The following is a 22,580-nucleotide window of genomic DNA, read 5'->3' as shown; positions in this document are numbered from 1 at the left end:
TGCATGTTTCAGTTACTTTTCACATGTAAAAAACATGTCTTCAACAAATTTGGCAGTTTTTATTTATTTTATTGATCATGTAATTAGGAATATAACCCAACAAGAAAGACCAGTTTTTTTTTTAATTTACTTTTATATACGAGTGTTTCAGTCAACTACATGACATTTATAGTTCTGCTAGTTTATTTAAGCTTCTATGCGTGAAATATGGAGAATATGTCAACCAACACCGTTTGCCATATGAGACTATTTAACAACAATGACCAAATATAGTACTTGAGAGACAAGAAAAAAAAAAAACATAAACTTTGTCTTTGTGACAATAATTTAAATTTAAGCGACCAAGTATATTGATACCATCAATTTTTTTTTTTTTTTTTTTTATTATCAATTAGTTGAAGATTAGATGTCTAAAAAACATTGAGCAATTCTCTGATCAAATCAATTAAAGAAGCTAATGCAAAATATGAATAACAGTACTAATAATAAATCAAAGAAGAAAAAACATAGACCAACTAGGACATTTTCATTTAAAAAAAACTATAGGACATTTTCCAAGGTAGATGGTTAGGTTTTGTTGAGCATGGCTAAAAAGGTCTTTAATAGTTTTTTTTAAAAAAAATAGTACTACTACTGGTACAATTATATAGAATTAAAGCCGTGTCCATAAGAAGCCAAATGGTATTTGTATATATTTGAAGGAATCAAGAAGCCGTGGAAATCGATGTAATGGATTTCTTATAATATTGACTGTTGAGAGAGATTCTCTTAATTAATTAGGATATAGTTTGTTTTGTTTGTGGTGTTTCTGTATTAATGATACATGTATAATAATGTATTAACCAAGGCAATAAAGCAGTTAATACCTAAGATACGAACCGATCCACTATTGAAATTTGAAAAGCCATTTAAAATGTTTCCATAATATTTAATAATTAATATATAATGAAGAAACTGTGCAACATTGTAAAATATGGAAATAATAACAATACTACATTGACCTAATCTTAAATCCTAATGGATTATTTAGCAGCAGCACCACCAACACAACACCCCAACTGTCACGCCCAATAATACTCAAAATTATTAAATAATAAACTTTATTACGATTCCATCTAAAAATAATCTGAAATGTTCAACAACGGTGGACCAAACAAAAATTTCCAATGTGAACCGTTTGATCAATTGGACAATGAATTGATTGTATTTAGTGGATAATTAAAACACACACCCAACCAAAAGCCATCATCAATAAAAATATATATTTAAAAAAATAATTAATATAAATAACATATCCAAAAAGAAGCTTAGAAAATCAAATTCTACAATAGTAATATTTATACATAATAGAAAATCATATAACAATAAGGTTTTACAGGTCATAATAACTCATAAATAGGTTAATAATAGTAATAATAATAACACAACGCATTAGACAGTTTGGCAATATTTAAATGAAACCTACTGCAAAAGCAAAATTATCTGATTATATGATAAGAACAAAATTTATTAATTATTGCCATCCAAAAAAAATCCCCATAAGTATAATTGAGAATAAAAAAATTAAAAAATTTAACTATGATTCTCTGATCGTATAAAACAAGCAAAACACAAACCAAAAAATCAGTCTTTTTTTAGAGCCTTTACAATTTCAAAGAAACAAGGGATAAAGGAAAAGGGAAATTTCTTCTTCTTCTCTCTCTCTCTCTGATTACTTTGGTGGTGGTTAGGTTTCTTTTTTCTATTTGAACAAGAGAAGCGAAAAAAGGAAACGACTTTACTCGATAAATTATATTACTTTTTCTGGGTTTTTTTCATAGTGAGAGAAGAGCGAGAAGAAGAGAAATTATTTTTTTGGTCTCTTCTTGTTTTGGTGAGTGAATAGAGAGAAATATATTTACTTTATGGAGGTTATGTATTACCAGCTTCCTAGGTCTTCTTGCGAAGACTCTTTGAAGGTTTTGGAGGCTGATATACAACACGCAAACGCTCTGTAAGTTTTTTTTTTTTTTTTTTTTTTGAATTTATGGTGGGTTTTTTCTGGCGGTTTTTATTACGATCGTGATGAACTGCTATATGTGAACAGTGAAAATAATCACTTTTTATTTTCAGGAAATAGAGAAGCACATTTTGCTTGTTTTCTTGTTGAACTTGAAACTCTTTAGTGCCTTTTTTTTTGTGTGCGGAGAATTTAGTGTCACATGGTCAAGAAATGATTTAGGTTCTCTTGTAAGAAAGAACATAGGAGGAAATAATTCTTAAAAAAAAAAAAAAAAACTAAAGCCTGTTTACAGTTAACTACTGTTGAAAAAAAAATTTGTTACTACAGAGTACTTAAAAGCTTATTGTTGAGTTAGTAAGTATCTCATGATTTTTTTTTATCGGCAACATTACATCATAGACCATTGTTAAATTTGCTCTGCTGGGTCACTTGATTATGAGAACAGGTCTGTGACTACGAAGCTGAATTTTTTTAGTTGACTTCGTATTCATGATCTTGGGTTTTATTTATTTAAAATAAAAAAACAGCGCGGCTTCGCTTCCGAGAGCAAAAGGCGATTCTTGTCTTCAAATGAAACTGGTTTACAATAACTGGGCTCCACTGTTTCTGTTTGTGTTGCAATGGCTGGATTGTTCTTGCTCTTGTCTTCTTCCAAGATACCTCAGCTTCTTCCACATACTTGTCTACAAGGTTGGTCTTTTATCACTTCGTTTGTTTGTAAAGGTGTGAGCTTTGTACATTGCTTGATGGGTTTGTTTGCAAAGGTGTGAACTTTATATGGGTTTGTTTCTAAAGGTGTGAGCTTTATACATTGCTTGATGGGTTTGTTTGCAAAGGTGTGAACTTTATATGGGTTTGTTTCTAAAGGTGTGAGCTTTATACATTGCTTGATGGGTTTGATGGTTCAAAGCAGGTATATACAGATGGTAGACCGACCATTTCTTCTCACGGACGAAAGGCTAGTGTTAGGGAATTCTATGGTATGTTGAGAACTCTAGAGTTTTTTTTTTTTTTTTTTTTTTGATCGATGAGTTGTTCTGACTATTTTGTTTTGAAATAAAGCTGTGATCTTGCCGTATCTCCAACGACTCCATGGCGATTTGGGGGAGTTCGAAAACGAAACCCCTAAAAAGGGCGATCGAAGCTTTGTCGAGATTTCGTCAATAAAGAAGAAGTCGATTGGAGACTATGTTTCAAGCCTCGATATGGAGCGGGAAGACGAGTGTGGGATTTGCTTAGAGACTTGCACCAAAATGGTCTTGCCTAATTGTTGTCACGCAATGTGCATCAAATGCTACCGCAATTGGTACGCCGATTTTTAATTGGTTTTTTGAATTATTTTTTGTTCGTCTTGTTTTACGTTTTTTCATAATATTTCTAGAGAACATATTGTTCATATATCCCGAGTTTTATTGAAATGCTGCATTCATACCTTCCATTTCTAGAGAAAATATGGTTCATTTTCATCCCGTTTTTGGTAATATTTTTTTTAGCAAAATATCTGATAGGAACCTGAATCTTTCATTACTAGCAAAATCAGAAAATAGAAGATATTACTAGGGTCTTTGTTTTCATAAAAAAATCATCCTATATTCCATCAAGAGGCTTTGTTTTCTCCCCCGGGAAGCATCCTGATTTTCCACTCAATATTTATACATGATCTGACTAGCCACTAATTTCCATTTCCCGTACCTCTAAGGTCCCAAAAATATCATTCAGACCTTGCATTTTAAAGTCGAGCACAATAATTCCTTCATAATAAGCTTAACCAATGTGACAATTTTTGCTTTTTATTACACCCGTTTCGGTAAATTAATATGTAAAAGACAACCAAATTGTCGATAAACAGAAAAGTAAAGTGATGTTTTTGAACGAATTTAAAAATGGATAGTATGAATGCAACATCCCATTAAGACTCGGGGGATATAAATGATATTTTCTTATATTTCTACCGATATCAAATTTTACTCACAAGTGCTTTTTTATATTATTTTAATTTTAAATTTTCAGGAATTCAAAGTCAGAATCGTGCCCATTTTGCCGTGGGAGCATGAAGAGGGTAAATTCGGAAGATTTATGGGTTCTCACTCACAATGACGACGTGGTCGATAACGAGACGGTGACGAAAGAAGAGCTCTTGCGCTTTTACCTCTACATCAACAGCCTTCCTAAAGTCTATCCCGACGCTCTTTTCTTGGTATATTACGAATATCTAATTTGATCGCCTATGAGCTCTGTAAAAAAACGATCATGTACAGACCCGTCCCCGCCAAAAAAAGGAAAAAAGAAAAAAAAAAGATTTGCCGACCCTCGAATTGTAAATAGTCCGGTATCTCGTTCTCTCTCTATCTCTCCTTTTTCGGGTTCACCTGCAGAACAATAAAAAAAAAAAAAGGTACTTGTATGAGTTATTTCGAATTAGTGCAGAGGCACATTGTCAAAGCTCTAGGTTTGTATCTTTAACTATTTCTTTATGACTCAATGAAGAGGAAAAAAAAAAGGAATTTTTTTTTTATTCAGAACGCATAAAAGTGCTCTTTCTCATTCCTGTTATGTTCCTTAAGCCACACAAATTTCGCATCTTCTTTGTTTGTGATCCAACTTTTTGCTTGACTTGGGTTTTAAGTATTGTCGTACATTTTAACAGCTTTGTGACTCTAAAAATGCAAGCAGACCGTTAATAAACACGTGAATCAAATTGTTTTTTTTTTCACGCTTTTGAAATTAATTATAGAGTACTAGTTATATAGCTTTTAGTCCGAATTTTTTAATATAATTCTTATTAATAAGGTATATTTTTGTATTTTTTTTTTTTTTTGGTAGAAAGAACACAATAGCTTAGAAGACCGGTTGTGACAGAGTAAAGAAAAACACAAAACAAAAGCCAATGGAAAAAAAGTTATAACAATGAACATAAAATGGAGGAGCAAAATGGTGTCGTTTATCAATAACAAGTAAAACACAATGAGAGAGAGTTGCGTGGGACTTATTCCATCTGTAGTCACTCAGTGATACAGCGATCGTCCGATAATGCAGTACCTAATAAACTTCATTATTACTTCCTTTTACCTTATTACTCTATATGCTCTCTGGATCGCAGTCCGGAGCTTATACTTAATATTAAATACAAAACATCAGTGAAAGTATAATCTAGAGGCCTTTCTTCTTCTTGCAAAGCTCGGCGAGAGACGGCTTGCAATAGCCCTTGTTGAGCAAGAGTTCAGAGATCTTTCCGTTCATTGCGTCGGTTAGGTGAATTCCGTCCCAGCTGATGTACTTTGTTGGGTCCTGGCACTCTGACGAGGCGTCTGTACCGCAAAGCTTGTCTGGGTCGAAGTTGTAGGAGTTTTTGGGGCTGGCGGTTCCACAACAGGCCTTGAAGGGCTCGGTAAAGCCGTAGAACTGGTAGTTTCCGATGATTTGCATGTAGGCTCCGTAGGTATCGGCGTAGGAGATGGTGCTTTGTGGGTAGAGCTTCCCGATCATAGCTAACTTCTCTTGGAGGAGTGAGTTGTGGGCCTTGATGATGGAGTTCATCTTGGCTGAGCAGCCGGCTCCGTCGCGGTCAGAGGTCGAGACTTGTGCCAGTTGGGACGCTAAGCACCCCATCGGGGGAAGACCTTGCACCACGATGTACTTTGCGCCTTGCTTCACCAACGTCTGCAAAATGACATGTTACGGGGATAAACAATGAGAGAAGTACTCTATGATCGTGTGAATCTCCTAGTGATATGAGATCGGGTTGTTACCTTGATGATTTTGGTGATCTGGTTGACAGAGGCTTCATTGAGGAAGCCTGAGTTGACGTCTGAGGCATACATACGAGAGTAGTCGTTGGCGCCAATAGGGCCGAGCCAAAAGAGGGTTTCGTTGCTAATGTCGTCCTGGCATTTCTTGCGACCCTCTTTGCGGGTCTTGTCTCCCACCACTTGGTTGAACCAATCTATTTGAGTTTGGTACGTTTGCGGTATTTGGTTCCACATGTAAGCGTGCCCTGCACTGTGGCTCTTATAGAATTCTCCACTCAACGTCGATACGCCTGAAATCGCAAAGTTTATGCTACCGCTGTTACTGACACTAGCCGAATGAGAGGCGTATGCAGTGGTTTTTGGGAGGGAGAGGGAGTCAGACAAGTAGTCCACCACCAAGCGGCCATTGGTTAAGCGGTGTCCTTCCAAATTTTTGACAGTAGAGCCATAGAACTTCTTATGTAGAAAGAAATTTCCCTTGCCACTTGAAGATGTTGCCAATGTGGTTAGGCCACGAGCCGTGTTAGGCTTGACGCCTCCATTCCAAGTCCATGTTCCGTCTTTGTAGGAAACATCGCTATTCCAAGATCCTTTGCCACCGTACCCCTCGTATTCCCCAGTGTAGTGTCCATTATAACCTCCTTTTCCATCGAAGCTTCCAGTTCCTTTGACCGTCCCGTGTCCGGTCAGACCACGACCTTCAAATTTCTTTGAGGAGCTGGCGCCTCCGCTTCCTTCTGTGCCTACGTTGGCACCAAAAGAATTGCCTACGTCACCGCCTATGCTTATACCAAAGTTTTTAGAGAATCCAAAGTTTGATCCTCCACCCAAGCTTGATTTTGCATTTGCATTTGCATTTGAAGCTTTGCCTAGGCCCGCCCCTACGGATTTATAGATTTTGACGCCTTCGCCTCCGTCAGTGCCTACTTTTGCATCAGCATCTCCGTTTGCTCCTCCGCCTATGTTTGTCCCTATGGATCTTGATATTTCAACTCCTCCACCAACTGATTTTGATACATCACTTCCACCATGTGCACTGATGTGTTTTGCAAGTCTGGCACCTCCGTCTGTGTCTGCTTCTGTGCCTCCACTTGCACCTTCACCTATGCTTGCCCCTATGGATCTTGAAATTTCAACTCCTCCGCCTCCTAATTTTGATACGTCATTGCCACCATGTGCATCGACGTGTTTTGCAAATCTGGCACCTTTGTCTGTCCCTACTTCTGCGCCTCCGCTTGTACCCCCGCCTATGCTTGCCCCTATGGATCTTGAGATTTCGACTCCTCCGCCTCCTGATTTTGATACATCACTACCACCATGTGTACCGACGTGTTTTGCAAATTTGGCACCGATGTCGGTTCCTATTTTTGCGCCTCCGCTTGCGTCTCCACCTTTGCTTGCCCCTATGGATCTTGATATCTCAACCCCTCCACCTCCTGATTTTGATACGTCACTACCACCATGTACACCGACGTGTTTTGCAAATTTGGCACCTTCGTTTGTGCCTGCTTTTGCGCCTCCGCTTGCACCTCCGTCTATGCTTGCCCCTATGGATCTTGAGATTTCGAATCCTCCGCCTCCTGATTTTGACACGTAATTGCCACCATGTATGTCGACGTGTTTTTCAATTTTGGCCCCTCCATTTGTGCCTAAGTTTGCGTTTGTATCTCCGCTTGCATCTCCGCCAACGTTGGCTCCTACGGTTTTTGAGATTTTAACTTCTCCGCCTCCTGATTTTGATATGTCACCACCACCATGGATGCCCCCGTATGTGCCCACTTTTGCGCCTGTGCTTGCACCTCCGCTTGTGCTTGCACCTCCGTCTGTGCCCACTTTTGCGCCTGTGCTTGCACCTCCGTCTGTGCCCACTTTTGCTCCTGTGCTTGCACCTCCGCTTGTGCTTGCACCTCCGTCTGTGCCCACTTTTGCGCCTGTGCTTGCACCTCCGCTTGTGCTTGCACCTCCGTATGTGCCCACTTTTGCTCCTGTGCTTGCACCTCCGCTTGTGCTTGCACCTCCGTCTGTGCCCACTTTTGCGCCTGTGCTTGCACCTCCGCTTGTGCTTGCACCTCCGTCTGTGCCCACTTTTGCGCCTGTGCTTGCACCTCCGCTTGTGCTTGCACCTCCGTATGTGCCCACTTTTGCGCCTGTGCTTGCACCTCCGCTTGTGCTTGCACCTCCGTATGTGCCCACTTTTGCGCCTGTGCTTGCACCTCCGCTTGTGCTTGCACCTCCGTCTGTGCCCACTTTTGCGCCTGTGCTTGCACCTCCGCTTGTGCTTGCACCTCCGTCTGTGCCCACTTTTGCGCCTGTGCTTGCACCTCCGCTTGTGTCTGCCCCAATGGATTGTGAGATTTCGACTTCTCCGCCTCCTGAGTTTGATACGTCTCCGCCAACATTTGCGTTTGCGTTTGAGTTTGCGTTTGAGTTTGCGTTTGCACCTGCACCTGCGCCTGCGCCTGCGCCCGTGCCTACCCCAATCCCGAAGGATCTCGCTAAGTCGAATCCTCCACCTCCCATTCCCCCGAAAGATTGCCCAATATGAGCGCTCTGCCCCGGTAAGAAAAAGGTGAGTTTTCGAGCTTCAACACCGTGGGAACCATGTTTGCCGTTGTTGTCGCCCCCGCCGTAGGAATTTTCGATCTCGGCGTGGTAGTTTTTGGCTACGCCGCCGCCGCGTCCACCTCCACCGACTCCCAACGATTGTCTAACCCCAACGTCTGCACCGACGCTGAGCCCCGCCGATTTCGAGATTCCACCGTTCACGTTCTTGTCCGCTCCGAATCGCAAACCGTTTGACAGTCCCCCGACTGATCCTCCAACGGATTTATCGAAGTGCGCTCCGCGGGATTTCCTGATCTCGGTGTGGCGGTTTTTCGAGTAACTCAGGCCTCCTTGGCTTCCTTGGTAGGTTTTCGAGTAACTGTGGCGGTGCGACTTCGAGAACCGACGCCCTCCCATGGACGACGAGGAGCTCCGATCTTTTCCGATCTCGAAGCTCTTGTGCACGGAAGCTCCGCCGTCGGCTTCCACGTCACCACTGTCGTCGCTGCTGCCGGTGGCTCCGGCTTCCACGTCAGCGCTGCCACCGCCGTAGGTGTAGCTCTTGACTCCTCCGACCGCGTATCCGTTTCCCGTATCGGTCGACGAGTCCCCGAAAGCGTAGACATACGAGAAGCAGTTCTTGAAGTCCCCCTCGCCGCTCGACGCCGCAGGTCGGCCCGACACCGCCGGAGCCGGCGGAGAAGTCTCCGACGGAGGCGGGCTCGCCGGAGGAGTGCTCGGACTCGGAGTAGAGGGTGTCTTCGCCGGCGGAGACGGAGAAGGAGCCGGAGTCTTCACCGGAGGGGCATAGGAACCATAGTCCGGGACCTTCGACGCCGGCGCCGGCGGAGGACCGGAGCTAGTCACCGGCGGGGAAGGAGTCTTCACTGTCGGCGGCGGGGAAGAAGGAGTATTCACCGGCGGCGGCGGAGTAGTTACCGGCGGGGAAGGAGTCTTCACCGGTGCCGGTGGGGAACCAGAGCCGTACGACGGAGTACCGCCGTAAGGGTCCGGAGTGGTCGCCGGAGCCGGCGGTGTTGGATGGTTGTGAGCAAAGGTCAGCGAGACCAACGAACACACGTTAAAGAAGATAAGAAAAGTCGGTACTAGGGTTTTCATCTTTGCCATTTGCATGGCTTGCTTGCTTTGTATATACAAATTATATTTAAATATATATACACTCGAAGAAAAAGAATAAGTTGAGAGGGAGAGAGAGAGAGAGATTATATGTATTTTGTGGTTTTTTTTTCTGTGTTTATGAAATATTAATGAAGAGGTCTGGTTTTATAGTGCATGGCTAAGTGAGTTACGTATGAACCTCCACGTTCGTAGGAGACTTCTTCTCTGCATGGCCAGAGATTACAAAAAATATGATATGTATATCCTTTATGGTATGTATATAATTATAATAGTAAGAAGTTAAGAACATGACACGTTGGCTATTTTCTATACGCTCCTTTTTTTCGAGATCCTTGAATGAAGCAGTGACTCTCTTCATGGTTCGCTAGATTAGAGCGGGTGTAATTAAAAACAAATTGGAAAATGTCATTAATTAGAGGGGTTTTTTTTTATGTTTGTTCATTTGTTTAGTATGTTATAATTATAGGTTTCGCTGTAATTAGTCGAAGATGATACCAGCCATGAAAAAGGAATTAAGATCAGAATCCATTCACACGGGGAGATTACGAGTTATGTACTAAAAAAGTATGTAATAATATTATATATAAATATAATTTTTGTTTCCCCTTCTTTTTCTATTTCTTTTTGGTATGTTGAGATTTACATATCATCCAAAGTAGTTAAGGATTTTTATCAATAAATGGTACTGATCCTGTAATGATCATTGAAGATAGAATCTTACACACTCCTATATATATTGACACCACAGAACTTCAGGGAAATCAAATGTATTGTCGCCGGAGATAACACACGTTAAATCAACAAATAATGGGGCGGTTGAGATTATGAATTCGGAGGCAAAACTTGATCTCAGTTTATCTGAGATTTTTTTATTAGTTCACGAGTAATTGAATGGTTCGAGTGTTGCTCGAGTAATGATACATTAAACTCTGTTGGATATTTGACGAGGACATCAAAACGTGAAGAAAAAAGTCGATGGTCTCAGTAATATTTTGGACGTTTACGTTAATTATTATTATTATTATTATTTTTTTGGTGTTTTTTGAGATTTTTTTTTGTCCTTCTTTAAGTCTTTACGTAACCTCTCATGCATTTAATTGCATTTTGCTTTAGGTGGATTAATTTCATGGGGGGTTTTATTTTGTTAATTAATTTGTGGTTATTGCAATATGTATAATGAGTGTTTTTAGGGGAAGTTATCTTTTTTATTAATAGTTTTGTAAATTCAAGTAAATTGAAAGATTTTAAAGAAATAAAAAGTGTGTTTGTGCGTTTAGAGAAGATTCTCTTAGCTCTAGAACTTATCAAGAATTTGTATTCGAAATTCTTGTGGCATTTGTCCGATTCATCGACGGGGACTTCGCAAGTCATCGTGGCATCATTCGATCTATCTAAATTCAAAGGTTTCGAAGACGAAAACTTTATCTATATCCGAACCTTTCGGAAGACGGTCTGATCAAATTCGAACTTCGAAAAATTCCTCCGGCGAGTTCATATCAATATTGATCACATTTTAACGTTTAGATGCATTAGTGCGAGTATGGGAAGTCAGTTGAAAAACTTGAAAGCTCGAGATTTGGAGTTGATTCGGTTTAGGTCTTAAATATAAAAAAAAACAAGAGACTCGACAAATGGATCATACACCATAGAAAATAATCGCCATGTTTTATAAATAGCCGGTAAGGGTAGGGAAAAGAGAGAAACAATTAAAGAGTATTTTGAGAGAGTTTTAGAGGGATTGAGAGCACTCTGAGTGAATTCTTGTATTATGCTCTTTTTTGTCCTAATGTGTAAGGGATATGAAAGATAAAAATCTCGGCTCAAATTGAAAACTCTTGTGCTCTGTAATTTTCATTTGATTAGTGAAAATTATTGGAGCTAGATCAAGGCTGAACTTAGACAAATTACCGAACCAGTATAAAATTGTGTTTTTGTTATTCCGTGTTGAATCTCGTGGTTAGATTGTATTTACTTACAATTCAAGAGACTATAAGTTCTTGATTTTGTTTTTTGCAATTACTGCAACAATCTCATTTATTTTTAAGTACGTCATTTAAGAAGACGTTTCAAGGGTGATCCCTTTATAAGAGACGATTTAATGAGATCAATAGGAACACCAACCTAGAGATAGATTTAGGAACTACATTTTACCATCGAACTATCATCATGACATTATGATTAACATATAACGAGACGTTTATATTTTATCTAATAACATTTTCAAAACCGCATCTAAAATTATATATTAAAATGAATATATATATATATATATATATATATATATATATATATTATAATAAGCAAGAATGCTTATTTACTATTCATAGACTATTCCTTTTTGTTTTTAACCAATGTTAAGTCGACACGTCATTAAGATAAAGAATCCTAACCAATCTTTTTGGTGCGCTAACCATTAAAGAAATAAATTTCTTCTATCCACAATAGACCCTCGAGCAAGCCTGAAATGAGAAGTGGTCAATCAAAAGTCTATGATTTAAGACTTGAAAAGACGAAACATTAAAGTCTATGCAACCTCTTCTCGTTGTGTGCCTTTCAAAACAAAGTTTTAACGCACAATTGGCTATTTTTTTAAAAGTAACGCACAATTGACTATAAAGATTCTATCTCTCATTCTTCTCAGTTTTTTTAATTATTATCTAAATTAATTGTAATTCATTGGTGGGAGAGGAAGAGCCAGAAAAACCATGTCAGGCTCCCAAACCTTCAACGGAGAAGGCAATGGCGATCTCAGCTCCTTCTCCGTCTGGTCCTTCTTGGTTCACGCCCAAAAGGTTTCGCTTAGTCGATTTAATTTGTTTTTTCAGGCTTCTTGTTATATTTTGTGTGATAAACATGTTGAACTACGTGGATCGAGGCACGATCGCAAGCAACGGTGTGAATGGCAGCCTCGGAACTTGCTCATCAAATACATTTAAATGTCTTTGGCAGTCTGATTGCATTATCCTGTGTGCGTACGTATGACGCAGGGCCGGCCTTACCCTTTGGTCATTTAGGCCATGGCCTAAGGCCTCAAATTTTTAGTGAAAAAATTAATATAAAAAAGCTTTAATTTTTTTTAAAAAAAGTCTCAAAAATAAAAAAAATTATGTATAAGACCCACTTTTTTTTTATATGCTTTTAAAATAAAGACCTCAATTTTATTTTTGCCTAAGGTCGTGTAGTATTTTGGGCCGGCCTTGGTATTACGAGCCATGAAAGCCATCAAATGCATGTCAAACACTCGTCGAACTGATATATATTGCTGTCCTTTATGGACTGTGAATCTGAAGGAGAATGAAAAAAAAAAAATATGACATTAAAAACATTTTGATTTGGAGTCTAGACGTAACTTTCTCAAAAAAAAAATTTGTCATCTTTATAAATTACAATTAACGTGTCACGTTCTTAACTAGTGAAAAAGGTGACATTTTGCTAAAAGAAACATGGAAAAGTGACACGGAATAACCATTTATTGTCCACACTCCACACCACTACATAAATAATTAAATTAAAATAACAAAAACATTAAAAAAAAAAAAAAAAATTTAAACAAATGCAATCAAACCACAATACTACTACATAGACAATTCAAATAAAATTAACAAAATATAAAAAAAAAAAACGAAAAAACCTTAAAAATACTTTTTCATGATTTTATGCTATCAAACTTATATGAAATTCTAGCAAGTAATGTGAAAAATAAGCATTAAATCCTCCAAATCAGAGACAAAGATACACATTTTTCCTTACGTGATGCACTGATAGATCATTTGTAGGAACAATATTCAACTTCTTAAATTTAGTGTTTTGATATGTATTTTGTTGTGGCGTATATCTTTTTTATCATTGAGAAATGTAATGCTTTAGTTTATATACTTTTTATCGATCAATAAATTAGCATGTATTATGTAATAGAGAAATAAATTTTTTATTTCATGCCTTTTTGTACATAAAAAATACAAAAAAATTACACGGACTAAGCCACTTGAAATGTGGAAACTACAATCTAGCCAAGGTTTCAGCTAAGTTTCAAACATAGCCATAATTGATGATGTGGCTTTTATTAGTCATTTAGCAAATTACATGTTTATCATTTGTTTAAAAGTCGGCTGAATATCTCATGTAGCCAACGTTTTTTGACCGCCGGTAAAATCGTCTATTTATTTTGGTTTATTTTCGTTTATTTATTACACGTTATATGAAGTTATTCCATCATATTTTTATTTCCTGTTTTGTAGGTCAATTAGTTTCTTTGATTTGATAAATTTGATTTTCATTGAATTTCTCTTTCAATGCACACGAATATATCTCCTTAATTAGGGAGTACTTATATTTTATTTTTTTATTTTGAATGTATGAAAAATGTTTGTAATAGGCATAAAAATTATAATTGTTACATTCCTAAAATTTGAAAAACTCATAATTTATAAATAAAAATCAACGAAAATTTACTGATGATTCACAGTTACTTATTTCAATCAATATTTAATTTGTTTCATATATTATATTCATTAATGATTTTCTTTTTAAATATTCAAATTTGAATCCAAACATTTACTAAGCCTGATGACATTGTTGACTTTTTTATTAGTAGGACTCAAACGTTGGCGACTGTTTTATTTTCATGAATTTAAAACACACAATGGTATATTCGATATTTCATAGTCGTAAATTTCAGTAAATAGTTAGATTACAAAATTTACCAAACGTGAGCTAAATCTTAAAACCCACGTTTTAAAATGGCTACGTTGCTAGTTTGCCCAAAAATATATATAAATTTGGTGATATGAAAAAATAATTATTTTGGGTAAATATGTAAAATATACTCAGAATATTCTATAAGTAAATATAAAATAGAGATGAGTTGGAGCAGTAAAATATTGTTCACCGATGCAAAGATGCATTTTTCATAAAAAAATTGCATCTACATCGGAGATGTTCTAATAAAGATGAATAGACACTAATAGTTTCCAAAATACGACATTTATTTTAGCGTCGTTTGTCATGACGTTTATTTATTATTATTAGACGTTAAAGTTCACTTCCTTCAAAAAAATAAAAGAAAGTTAACTTTGAAAAATGACAAGGATATTTCACGGTTTCAAGGTTCATCTACAATGTTACACGTTACGAGGAAAATGCATCATTACATTTACAACATATCTGTTTTGAAGTAAATGTTTACAAGAACTTAAAAAAAAAAAAAGGAAACTCAGTTATTTTCATATCTGAATCTATTTTAATAATACCAAATCAAACCTTATAATGATTCTTATCATTTTTTTTTTCTTCTGTTTTTCTTGGTTTCATAACTTACCAAAAAGATTAACTCGTGTGCTTGTGTTGTGTCGGATGACTTGTCTCACTCTCAAATTCCAAAAAAAAAAAAAAAAGGTTTAAAGTTGGACTCTTTAACTAAACGGTAATGAAAAAAAAAAAAAGTCAAAATCATAATCATAATAAGAAAAGAAAAGAGGGAATATATTGCTATTGTCTCTTCTGATTCAGAATCAGAAATTCGATTTACCAACACAATCTATTTCATCCCCAAATTTCTCCATTTCGCACATTCGATTCCAGTGTTTAGGGTTTGCACTTCTCACACAATCTCTTGCGATCTCGGAGATTGTGGATTTTGATTCGTTTCAGCTCAGGATTCGAATTCGAGCGAGCGTTTGGGTTATGAGCGATTGAAATGGCTGATAGTCGCGACACGGAGTTGGTCGACGGAGCTTCTCTGGCGGTGGAGGTGAGCTTATCGGATCCCTCGCCGGAGCTAGTCCAGTCGCCGGAATCTCCGGATGGTTTTGTCCATGTCGAATCTTCGAGAGATGGGATCGATGGTGATCTCGGCGGATCGGATAATCAGGTAACGAGGCTTGAAATCAATGCTGAGAATTTGGCATTTTTTGTGAACTGAAATTTTGTTGTTGCTGTTCTGTGGAATTTTAGGAATTGAGGAGTTTAGGAGGAGATGAGGATGATTCGAGAGTGACCGAGGATGCGGGGAAGGAAGAGATGTTCGTCGATTGCCCGGACGAGTTGGTCGGAAATCTCGACATCAGAGAAGCGTTCGTGGCCGCAGAAACCGATGAGGACTTCGAGGAAAAAGTTCATTTTCAGGTGGAGAATCGCGGCCCAGAAGGTTTATTGGCCACGGACAAGGTAAGATTTCTTTGGGCTATGCTTAATGTGGCTGTTAGATAAAATGAAGGACTAGAAAATGTAATCGATTTCATGTTTAATGTTAAGTTTTGTTGTTATGTAGGTAGAGAGAGAGGCATTTTCTCGAAAAATTTCGGGTCTCAGAAACGAGCTTAGAGGGCTCGTCAACCGAGAAGTACTCCTTGGTGGTCAAGCTGAGATCGATCCGAATGATGCGGTGAATGAGTGCTCGGAGATGGTCAAAAGCGCTCTCGAAGAGCGGTTGAGAAACGAGGCCACGATAAGCGAGCTTGAAGCCGTTGTACTTGAGAAGAATCGGGAGATCGAAGAGCTCAACGCAAAGGTTTCCGGGTTCGCAGTATCGGATATCGAGATGGTAACTAATAGATTGCTAGCTTACTATTCTGGAGTCATCGATCCACAGGAACTTGTAGATGATTCCGTCGCCGGAAAATTGGTGTTCGTCGAAAGAGGCACGTATATGTTGGCCGAGAGGTATAATATGATGCTTTACGAGATCGATACGCTGAGACAGAGCTTTTCTGAGGCCGGTTCGGATTTCGGGTCGCAGGATTTGGCGACGTTTCTCGGCTCCGCCCGTGGAGTGGTACTCGATTTCGGGAGAAAGGAGTCGGAATTTGGCGAGAAAATCAGCCGATATGAAGACGAAAACAAGAAACTGGTCCAACAGCTCGATGATCTGACTTCCGAACTAGGCAAGACAAAAACGGAGCTCGAGCAGGAAATGACTCGGTGCGGTAACTTCAGAGAGAAACTCACCATGGCCGTAACCAAAGGTAAAGCGCTGGTGCAACAGAGGGACTCGTTGAAGCAGTCTTTGGCCGAGAAAACGGGCGAGCTCGAGAAACTCGCGTTGGAGTCGGCGGAGAAGTCCAAGGCTCTCGAGGCTGCCGAGTTGACCGAGGGCTTGGTTGACTCGTTGCAGGAGACACTTGTTCAGAAAAACGCGGCGCTAAAGAAATTCGAAGAAATGATGTCCGAGAGTGGTATTATACCCGAGCAACTTCTGTCGATGGATGTCGTCCAGAGGTGTAGATGGATCGTCGACGAGTTCGGTGAAACGCAAGGTCTCAAGGCAGAATTCCACAAAGTGAAAGACGCTCTGTCTACAGTTCAGTTACCCGAAACCGTTTCATCTGCTGAATTGGAAGCTCAAGTGCATTGGGTTATCGAGTCGCTGAACCAAGTCAAATCCGAATGTAACGCGATGCAAGAAGAGATTGACCGCTTGACCGATTCACTTTCAGCCGAATCTCGGGCAAAGCATAATCTTCAGGCTAAGTTGGATGACCTGGCGATAAAGTACGAAGAGATTTCCGAAAGAGAGAACCAACTCTCGCTGGAGAGGGTTCGCCTAGTGAAGATGTTACTCGAAGCCTCGGGAATTGCGACGGATGACGAAGGAGTCTCTCAGTCTTCGGACGCTGCTACACTTTTCGAGAAATTCCTCGCGAAGATTAAAGAGCAAAGCGGAGATTCAGAGGGATCTTCAGGCATCGATGCTGAGCTGTTTGAAAAAGTTATCAGTTACTTGTACATTAAGAATCAGGAAGTTACGCTGTGCGAGCTTGTACTTGAAGAGGAGATGCCAATCAGATCACAACTCGATTCTCTCTCGAATGATCTGAGGACATTGTCTCTAGAAAATGAGTCGCTGCAGAAAAAGCTCGAAAGATCAGAGGAGAAAATTAAGCTAGTGAGAGGGAAATTAACCACGGCGGTAAATAGAGGAAAGGGACTGGTTCAGGACCGGGAAAACTTGAAACTTCAACTGGACGAGAAGAACTCGGAGATCGAGAAGATCGGTATTCAGCTCCAGCAGAGAGAATCAGAACTTGCCGAGCACAAGGACCGTATCATTGGCTTGTCCACTGAAACAGAACGTATCCCAAACTTAGAGATGGATCTTGCATCGATAAAACAACAAAGAGACGAGCTCGAGACTTTCTTATCGGAGAGTAATAACGCGCTGCAGAGAGTAATCGGATCGATTGACGGCATTGTTTTACCCGTCGATTTGGTTTTTGAAGAGCCCGTGGAGAAGATAAACTGGCTTAAAGAGTATAGCAATGAGTGTCAGGACGCCAAGGAACTTTTGGATAAACAATTGGCGGACGTAAGAGAAAATGTAAGCGCTCTTTCCGAAAAGCTCGAAGAAGCCGAGGCAAAGATTCAGTCATTGGAAGAGTCATTGACAGAGGCAGAGACTACGATTTCCCGGCTTGCCGAAGACAAGACCGAAATGGAAATCGCCAAGGAGAATGTAGAAATAGAGCTGCGTAAAGTTCGAGAGGAAGCTTCTCTTCACTCGGAGTCGAAAAGGTCACTGGAAGAAGCGTTGTCACTTTCAGAAGATAACTTGAAAGCGATCGTCGGTGAGAGAGAAAGTGCTTTAGGCGGTAGAGCCGCTTTGGAGTCCGAGCTAGAGCAAGTAAGAGAGGAAGTTGCTAGCCAGACCACGAAACTGACAGAGGCCTATCAGACCATTAAGTCACTCGAAGATGCGTTATCGTCAGTCCAAAGCAACGTGAATTCGCTCACCGAGCAAAATAAAGACGCCGAATCCCAAAGAATCGATTTGGAAACCGAGCTCAAAAAGTCGCTAGAGGAAACCGAGTCCCAGGCTGGCAAGTTAGCGATAGCAGGCGAGACTATAAAGTCGCTAGAAAACGCGCTGCTGAAAGCCGAGAATGAGGTCTCCGAACTCGAGGGCGAGAAGAAAAGTGCCGAAGAGGAGATATCGACACTGAATTTGAAATTAAATGCTTACGTGGAAGAGTCGGCTGGGACCGATCGTGGGTTAGAGAACAGGTCCGCCGAGCTTTCTGGATATCTTTTCGATCTTCAGGCGCTTATGAATGACAACACACTGCTGTCCATGTTGAAAGCTTTTGAGGTGAAATTCGACAGCCTTAGAAACATGGACAACATTCTGGAACACATGAGGAATGATTTTTATGGCTTGGGTTTACAAGAGCTTGAAGGCAGTCATATCATGGAGGTACACATTTAAAAAACTAAAAACAAGTAAAAAAATTCCAAATGTAAGCATGTTTTAGGTATTGCATATGGGTTTTTATTTATTTATTTTTTAACTTTCTGCCCAATATATTATGTTTATTACAAAAAGAAAGAGCTTTCTTTTTTTTCCTCTCTTAGATTGATTATTAATATGGATCTTTTTCATGTAATTTGTGTCGCAGGAAGATTTACAAGCAGCAAAATCTATTTCAAAGTGTCTTGGAAATATATTCAGCCTTGAAAAGTTTAATATTGATGTGAACGTTGCAGACGGCGATCACATTTCGTCTTTCGGGAAGGTCGTGGAAGGGTTTCAGCTCCGAAACAAGGCCGTCTCCGAAAAATTAGACCATTTCTCTTCCTTTGTAGACGAGTTTATTGCGGCTCTGCTGAGGAAAATACAGGCAACGAGGGACGAAGAAGTGATAGTTTTTCAATACATCGATTCTTTGAAGCAGAATGTAAATAGTCTCGAGGTGTATAAACAAGAACAAGATGGTACTATTGCCTCAATAGAAAATGATGTGGCAGCATTATTATCTGCTTGCACAGATGTTACCAGAGAATTGCAGTTTAAAGCTAAGAACAGTTTATTGGAGCTCGGCTCTCTGCCTGAGCTAGAGCAACTGAAAATCGATGAAGTCTTTGCTCAAGAGGACCATCATCAAAGTGATAAAAGCAGCCGATATGGTGAAGCAATAGAAACGCTGTTGCTTGCTAGTAGAAAGGTTAGAGCTTTGTCTAAGCAGTTTGAGAGCACCGCTGACGTGGCAGCCTCCACGATCTTGAATTTGCGAAATAGTCTAGAAGAAGCTAGATCAGCTTTGCATAAAGCCGTTGAAGAGGGTGATCTGAAACAGAAAACGATTTCTCGCTTAGAGGCGGACGCAGAAGCATTACGAAACTCATGTACCGAGCTGAGGCTCGCTACTGAGGATTATCAAGACGTTGAAGTCAAGTTAAAGGAAAGAGAAGCAGAAGTAGAAGCGCTTGAGAACTCGTGTTCCGAGCTAAGGGCTTTAGCAGAGGAATATCGGTCCAATGATCTTAAGTTGAAGGATACTGAGGCACAATTACAAGCATTGCAACGTTCCAACAGCAATCTCAAGGTCCTTGAAGAGAATTATCGAGCCATGGAAGTTAAGTTAAACGAAAAAGAGGCAGAAGTACGAGCGTTACAAACATCATGCGATGATCTCAAGGTCATAGCTGAGGACTATCAAGCTATGGGTGCGAAGTTAAAGGAAAAAGAAGCGGATATCAAAGCATTAGAAAGCTCACACGACAAACTCAAGGGTTTGGCCGAGGACTATCAAGCCATGGAAGTTGTGTTAAGCGAAAAAGAGGCAGAAATACAAGCATTACAAACATCGTGCGACAATTTCAAGGTCATAGCCGAGGACTATCAAGCCATGGAAGCAAAGTTAAAGGAAAAAGAAGCAGAAAGTGAAGCACTAAAAACCTCATTGAGTGAGCTCAGGCTTAAAGTCGAAGAATATCAAGCCGAGGAGGCTGACGTAAAGGAAAAAGAGGCTGAATTGGAAGCATTACAACAGGCGTGCATCGAATTGAGGCGTACAATAGAGGAATATCAAGCCAAAGAGGTTAGGTTAAAGGAAAGAGAAACAGAAGTCTCGTCACTGCACAATTCCATATTGATGAGAGAACAAGGTATCTTTCTTCTATTTAATAAATAATCGAGTTAGTTTGAATAATTTTGTAGGTTGTGGAATAACCTTAGAATGAGATTCCAATCAGAAAATAAAATAAAAACACTACCTAAGATTTACCAACCGTCAGCTATTTAGCAATGGCAAACGTTTAAGTTGGCTATTTTCATAATGGATCCGTAAAAATAATATAAAATCTACTGAATCTGAATTTGGATATTTGATCCATAATAACAACAATGAATCCTGTATATTGTTTCAGAAACTGAAGATTCCCTTTTGTCGCCAACCCAAGTCAAGTCCCTCTTTGACAAGATCAGAGAGATCGACGTTCATCAGTTAGAGTCCGAGGAAGCACGAGATTCAGAATCCCAAAATTCAGCCCTTGTAAAGAGGCTGTATTACATCGTTGATAATTTTAGTCTGCTTGCCGGTGAGAAAGAGGAGCTAGAGTCACACCTCGGGGCTCAAACGCACGAAATTCGGCTGCTGAAGGAGGAAATCGAAAATATCGTCAGAGAGAACGACGCTGCAGATATAATGAGGAAGGAACAGTCTCGAGTTATTTTCAGCTTAGAGAAGATATTGGATATGTTAGGAGGTAGTGTTAGTAGTAGTGATAGTTTAGTCGGGGACCGGAATTCTTATGGTGTCGAGGGACCTTTGTCGTTATTAGAGAAAAAGGTTGCGTCTTTGTTGTTGGAATGTGAAAGTTCGAAATCAAAAGCCCAGGATCTCGGTAACAAGTTTGCGGGGAGCCAAAAGTTTGTAGAAGAATTATCGGCTAAGGTTAAATTACTAGAGGATTCACTTCAAGCCAAGTCTTCTCAGTCCGAGATTCGCCAAGAAAGGAGCGCTTTTGAAGGACCTTCATTGACTGCGGATCCAGAAATATCGGAGATCGAAGACGTGGTAAACCCTGACGATGCTATGTACCTTATAATTTTCCGTTCTTTAATTCCCTCGTACTAAGTGAAAACTAAATGACGAGGGATTTACAGTTCTCCGTTTTTACTTTCCCTGGTGATGATACGTTGAATTTCCTTGTTTTCTTTCTTTTGAAGCTTGCATATAAACATATTGCTTTCGTGTTAATTCATACAGGGAAAGACTAGTGTATCTCCGGTTCCATTGGTAGCCCAAATGAGAACGATGCGAAAGGGATCGACCGACCATCTGACTCTCGACATAGATTCTGAGTCTAGCCGTTTGATAAACAACGAAGAAACCGACGAGGACAAAGGTTTGCTTTTTTTTTTTTTTTTTTAAATCTCAAAGACATTTTTTTCCCCTTGTATAATATTACGCTTTTACTCATTATTATTCCTCTTTTTCAGGTCATGTTTTCAAGTCTCTTAATACTTCTGGCCTTGTCCCGAAACAAGGGAAGATGCTCGCTGACCGGCTCGACGGAATGTGGTAAGTGTTCAAACACAATTTAATAATAATTAAGCTCGAGGTATTGTTAATTATGAGTCAAAATGATTGTTTTTACCGGTATAATTGCAGGGTTTCTGGTGGTAGGCTTTTGATGAATCGTCCTAGGGCAAGGATTGCGGTTATTGCTTATTCTTTACTGTTGCACATTTGGCTACTAGCTACCATTTTGTAAACAAAATTTATAGACTACAATCATCAACTTTCTCAGTAGACTACACACACATTAACACACACTTCATTTTATTTTATTCATTTTATTAATAAAATTAATTAGGAACATGTTCATAAGTGCTATTGGCTCTGTAATCACTTTTATTTTTGGGTTTTGTAGCAAAGCAGCCAAATTACGACTTATTATTAGCCGCTAGCTTTTTCCCCCTTAACTGTTGTAGTCCGTTGCATGTGTATATTTTCATAAAAAAAAAATGGAAAGAGAGTATGCTTGATAATAACAATCTCATTATTAATGCGATTGTCATTAAATTTTACTTTAAAAAGAAATCACCATCGCCATTTCCTCTCTCTCTGTTGATAAAAACTTAGGAAAAAAAATCAAGAAACTTGGGAAAAAACAGTCTCGGTGCAGAAGATAAAGACGCCAACCTATAAATAATATTAACAAATATTGATTGCAAAGTTTTTATAAAAACTAGATAATTATAAATCCAAAAACCTATTAATAGCGATATTAATGGTGTAGTTTTGAATACAAAACTAGAAAACTATAAACCCATAAACTTATTAATAGTTATTCTCAATTGTTAACTGTAATTTTACTTTGATATCTATTAGAACCTTGCTGTAGACGTGGAAGCTATAGCCAGTGAC

At 39.2% G+C, this 22,580-nt stretch overlaps 2 protein-coding genes across 2 annotated transcripts; both read left to right on the top strand.

Annotated features, from left to right (window-relative positions):
- The first annotated feature begins 1,627 nt into the window (after positions 1-1,627).
- On the top strand, positions 1,628-4,520 carry LOC149403463 (E3 ubiquitin-protein ligase AIRP2-like). Its single transcript, XM_089610086.1, has 5 exons — positions 1,628-1,993; positions 2,530-2,692; positions 2,916-2,982; positions 3,065-3,308; positions 4,013-4,520. The coding sequence occupies exons 1-5, from the start codon at positions 1,905-1,907 to the stop codon at positions 4,221-4,223; spliced, it is 774 nt and encodes a 257-aa protein (XP_089466212.1). The 5' UTR covers positions 1,628-1,904; the 3' UTR covers positions 4,224-4,520.
- Positions 4,521-14,862: 10,342 nt separating this feature from the next.
- On the top strand, positions 14,863-22,104 carry TNO1 (TGN-related, localized SYP41 interacting protein). Its single transcript, XM_089608174.1, has 8 exons — positions 14,863-15,304; positions 15,388-15,600; positions 15,704-18,622; positions 18,825-20,313; positions 20,575-21,224; positions 21,417-21,555; positions 21,650-21,731; positions 21,822-22,104. Exons 1-8 carry the CDS (start codon positions 15,131-15,133, stop codon positions 21,922-21,924), a joined length of 5,769 nt encoding a protein of 1,922 aa, XP_089464300.1. The 5' UTR covers positions 14,863-15,130; the 3' UTR covers positions 21,925-22,104.
- The last annotated feature ends 476 nt before the right edge of the window (positions 22,105-22,580 follow it).

Source organism: Urtica dioica, chromosome 3, assembly GCF_054948205.1.
Source record: "Urtica dioica subsp. dioica isolate 48M chromosome 3, U.dioica_male_clone48M_v1_H2, whole genome shotgun sequence".
Classification (NCBI taxonomy): domain Eukaryota; kingdom Viridiplantae; phylum Streptophyta; class Magnoliopsida; order Rosales; family Urticaceae; genus Urtica; species Urtica dioica.
This window is presented reverse-complemented; position numbering and strand designations above follow the sequence as displayed.

Coding starts and splice junctions, on each gene's coding strand:
- LOC149403463 (XM_089610086.1), top strand. CDS start 1,905: ATGGAGGTTATGTATTACCAGCTTCCTAGGTCTTCTTGCGAAGACTCT. Junction 2,693..2,915: donor TCCACATACTTGTCTACAAG/GTTGGTCTTTTA, acceptor GGTTCAAAGCAG/GTATATACAGATGGTAGACC. Junction 3,309..4,012: donor ATCAAATGCTACCGCAATTG/GTACGCCGATTT, acceptor TTAAATTTTCAG/GAATTCAAAGTCAGAATCGT.
- TNO1 (XM_089608174.1), top strand. CDS start 15,131: ATGGCTGATAGTCGCGACACGGAGTTGGTCGACGGAGCTTCTCTGGCG. Junction 15,601..15,703: donor GTTTATTGGCCACGGACAAG/GTAAGATTTCTT, acceptor GTTGTTATGTAG/GTAGAGAGAGAGGCATTTTC. Junction 18,623..18,824: donor AAGGCAGTCATATCATGGAG/GTACACATTTAA, acceptor TTTGTGTCGCAG/GAAGATTTACAAGCAGCAAA.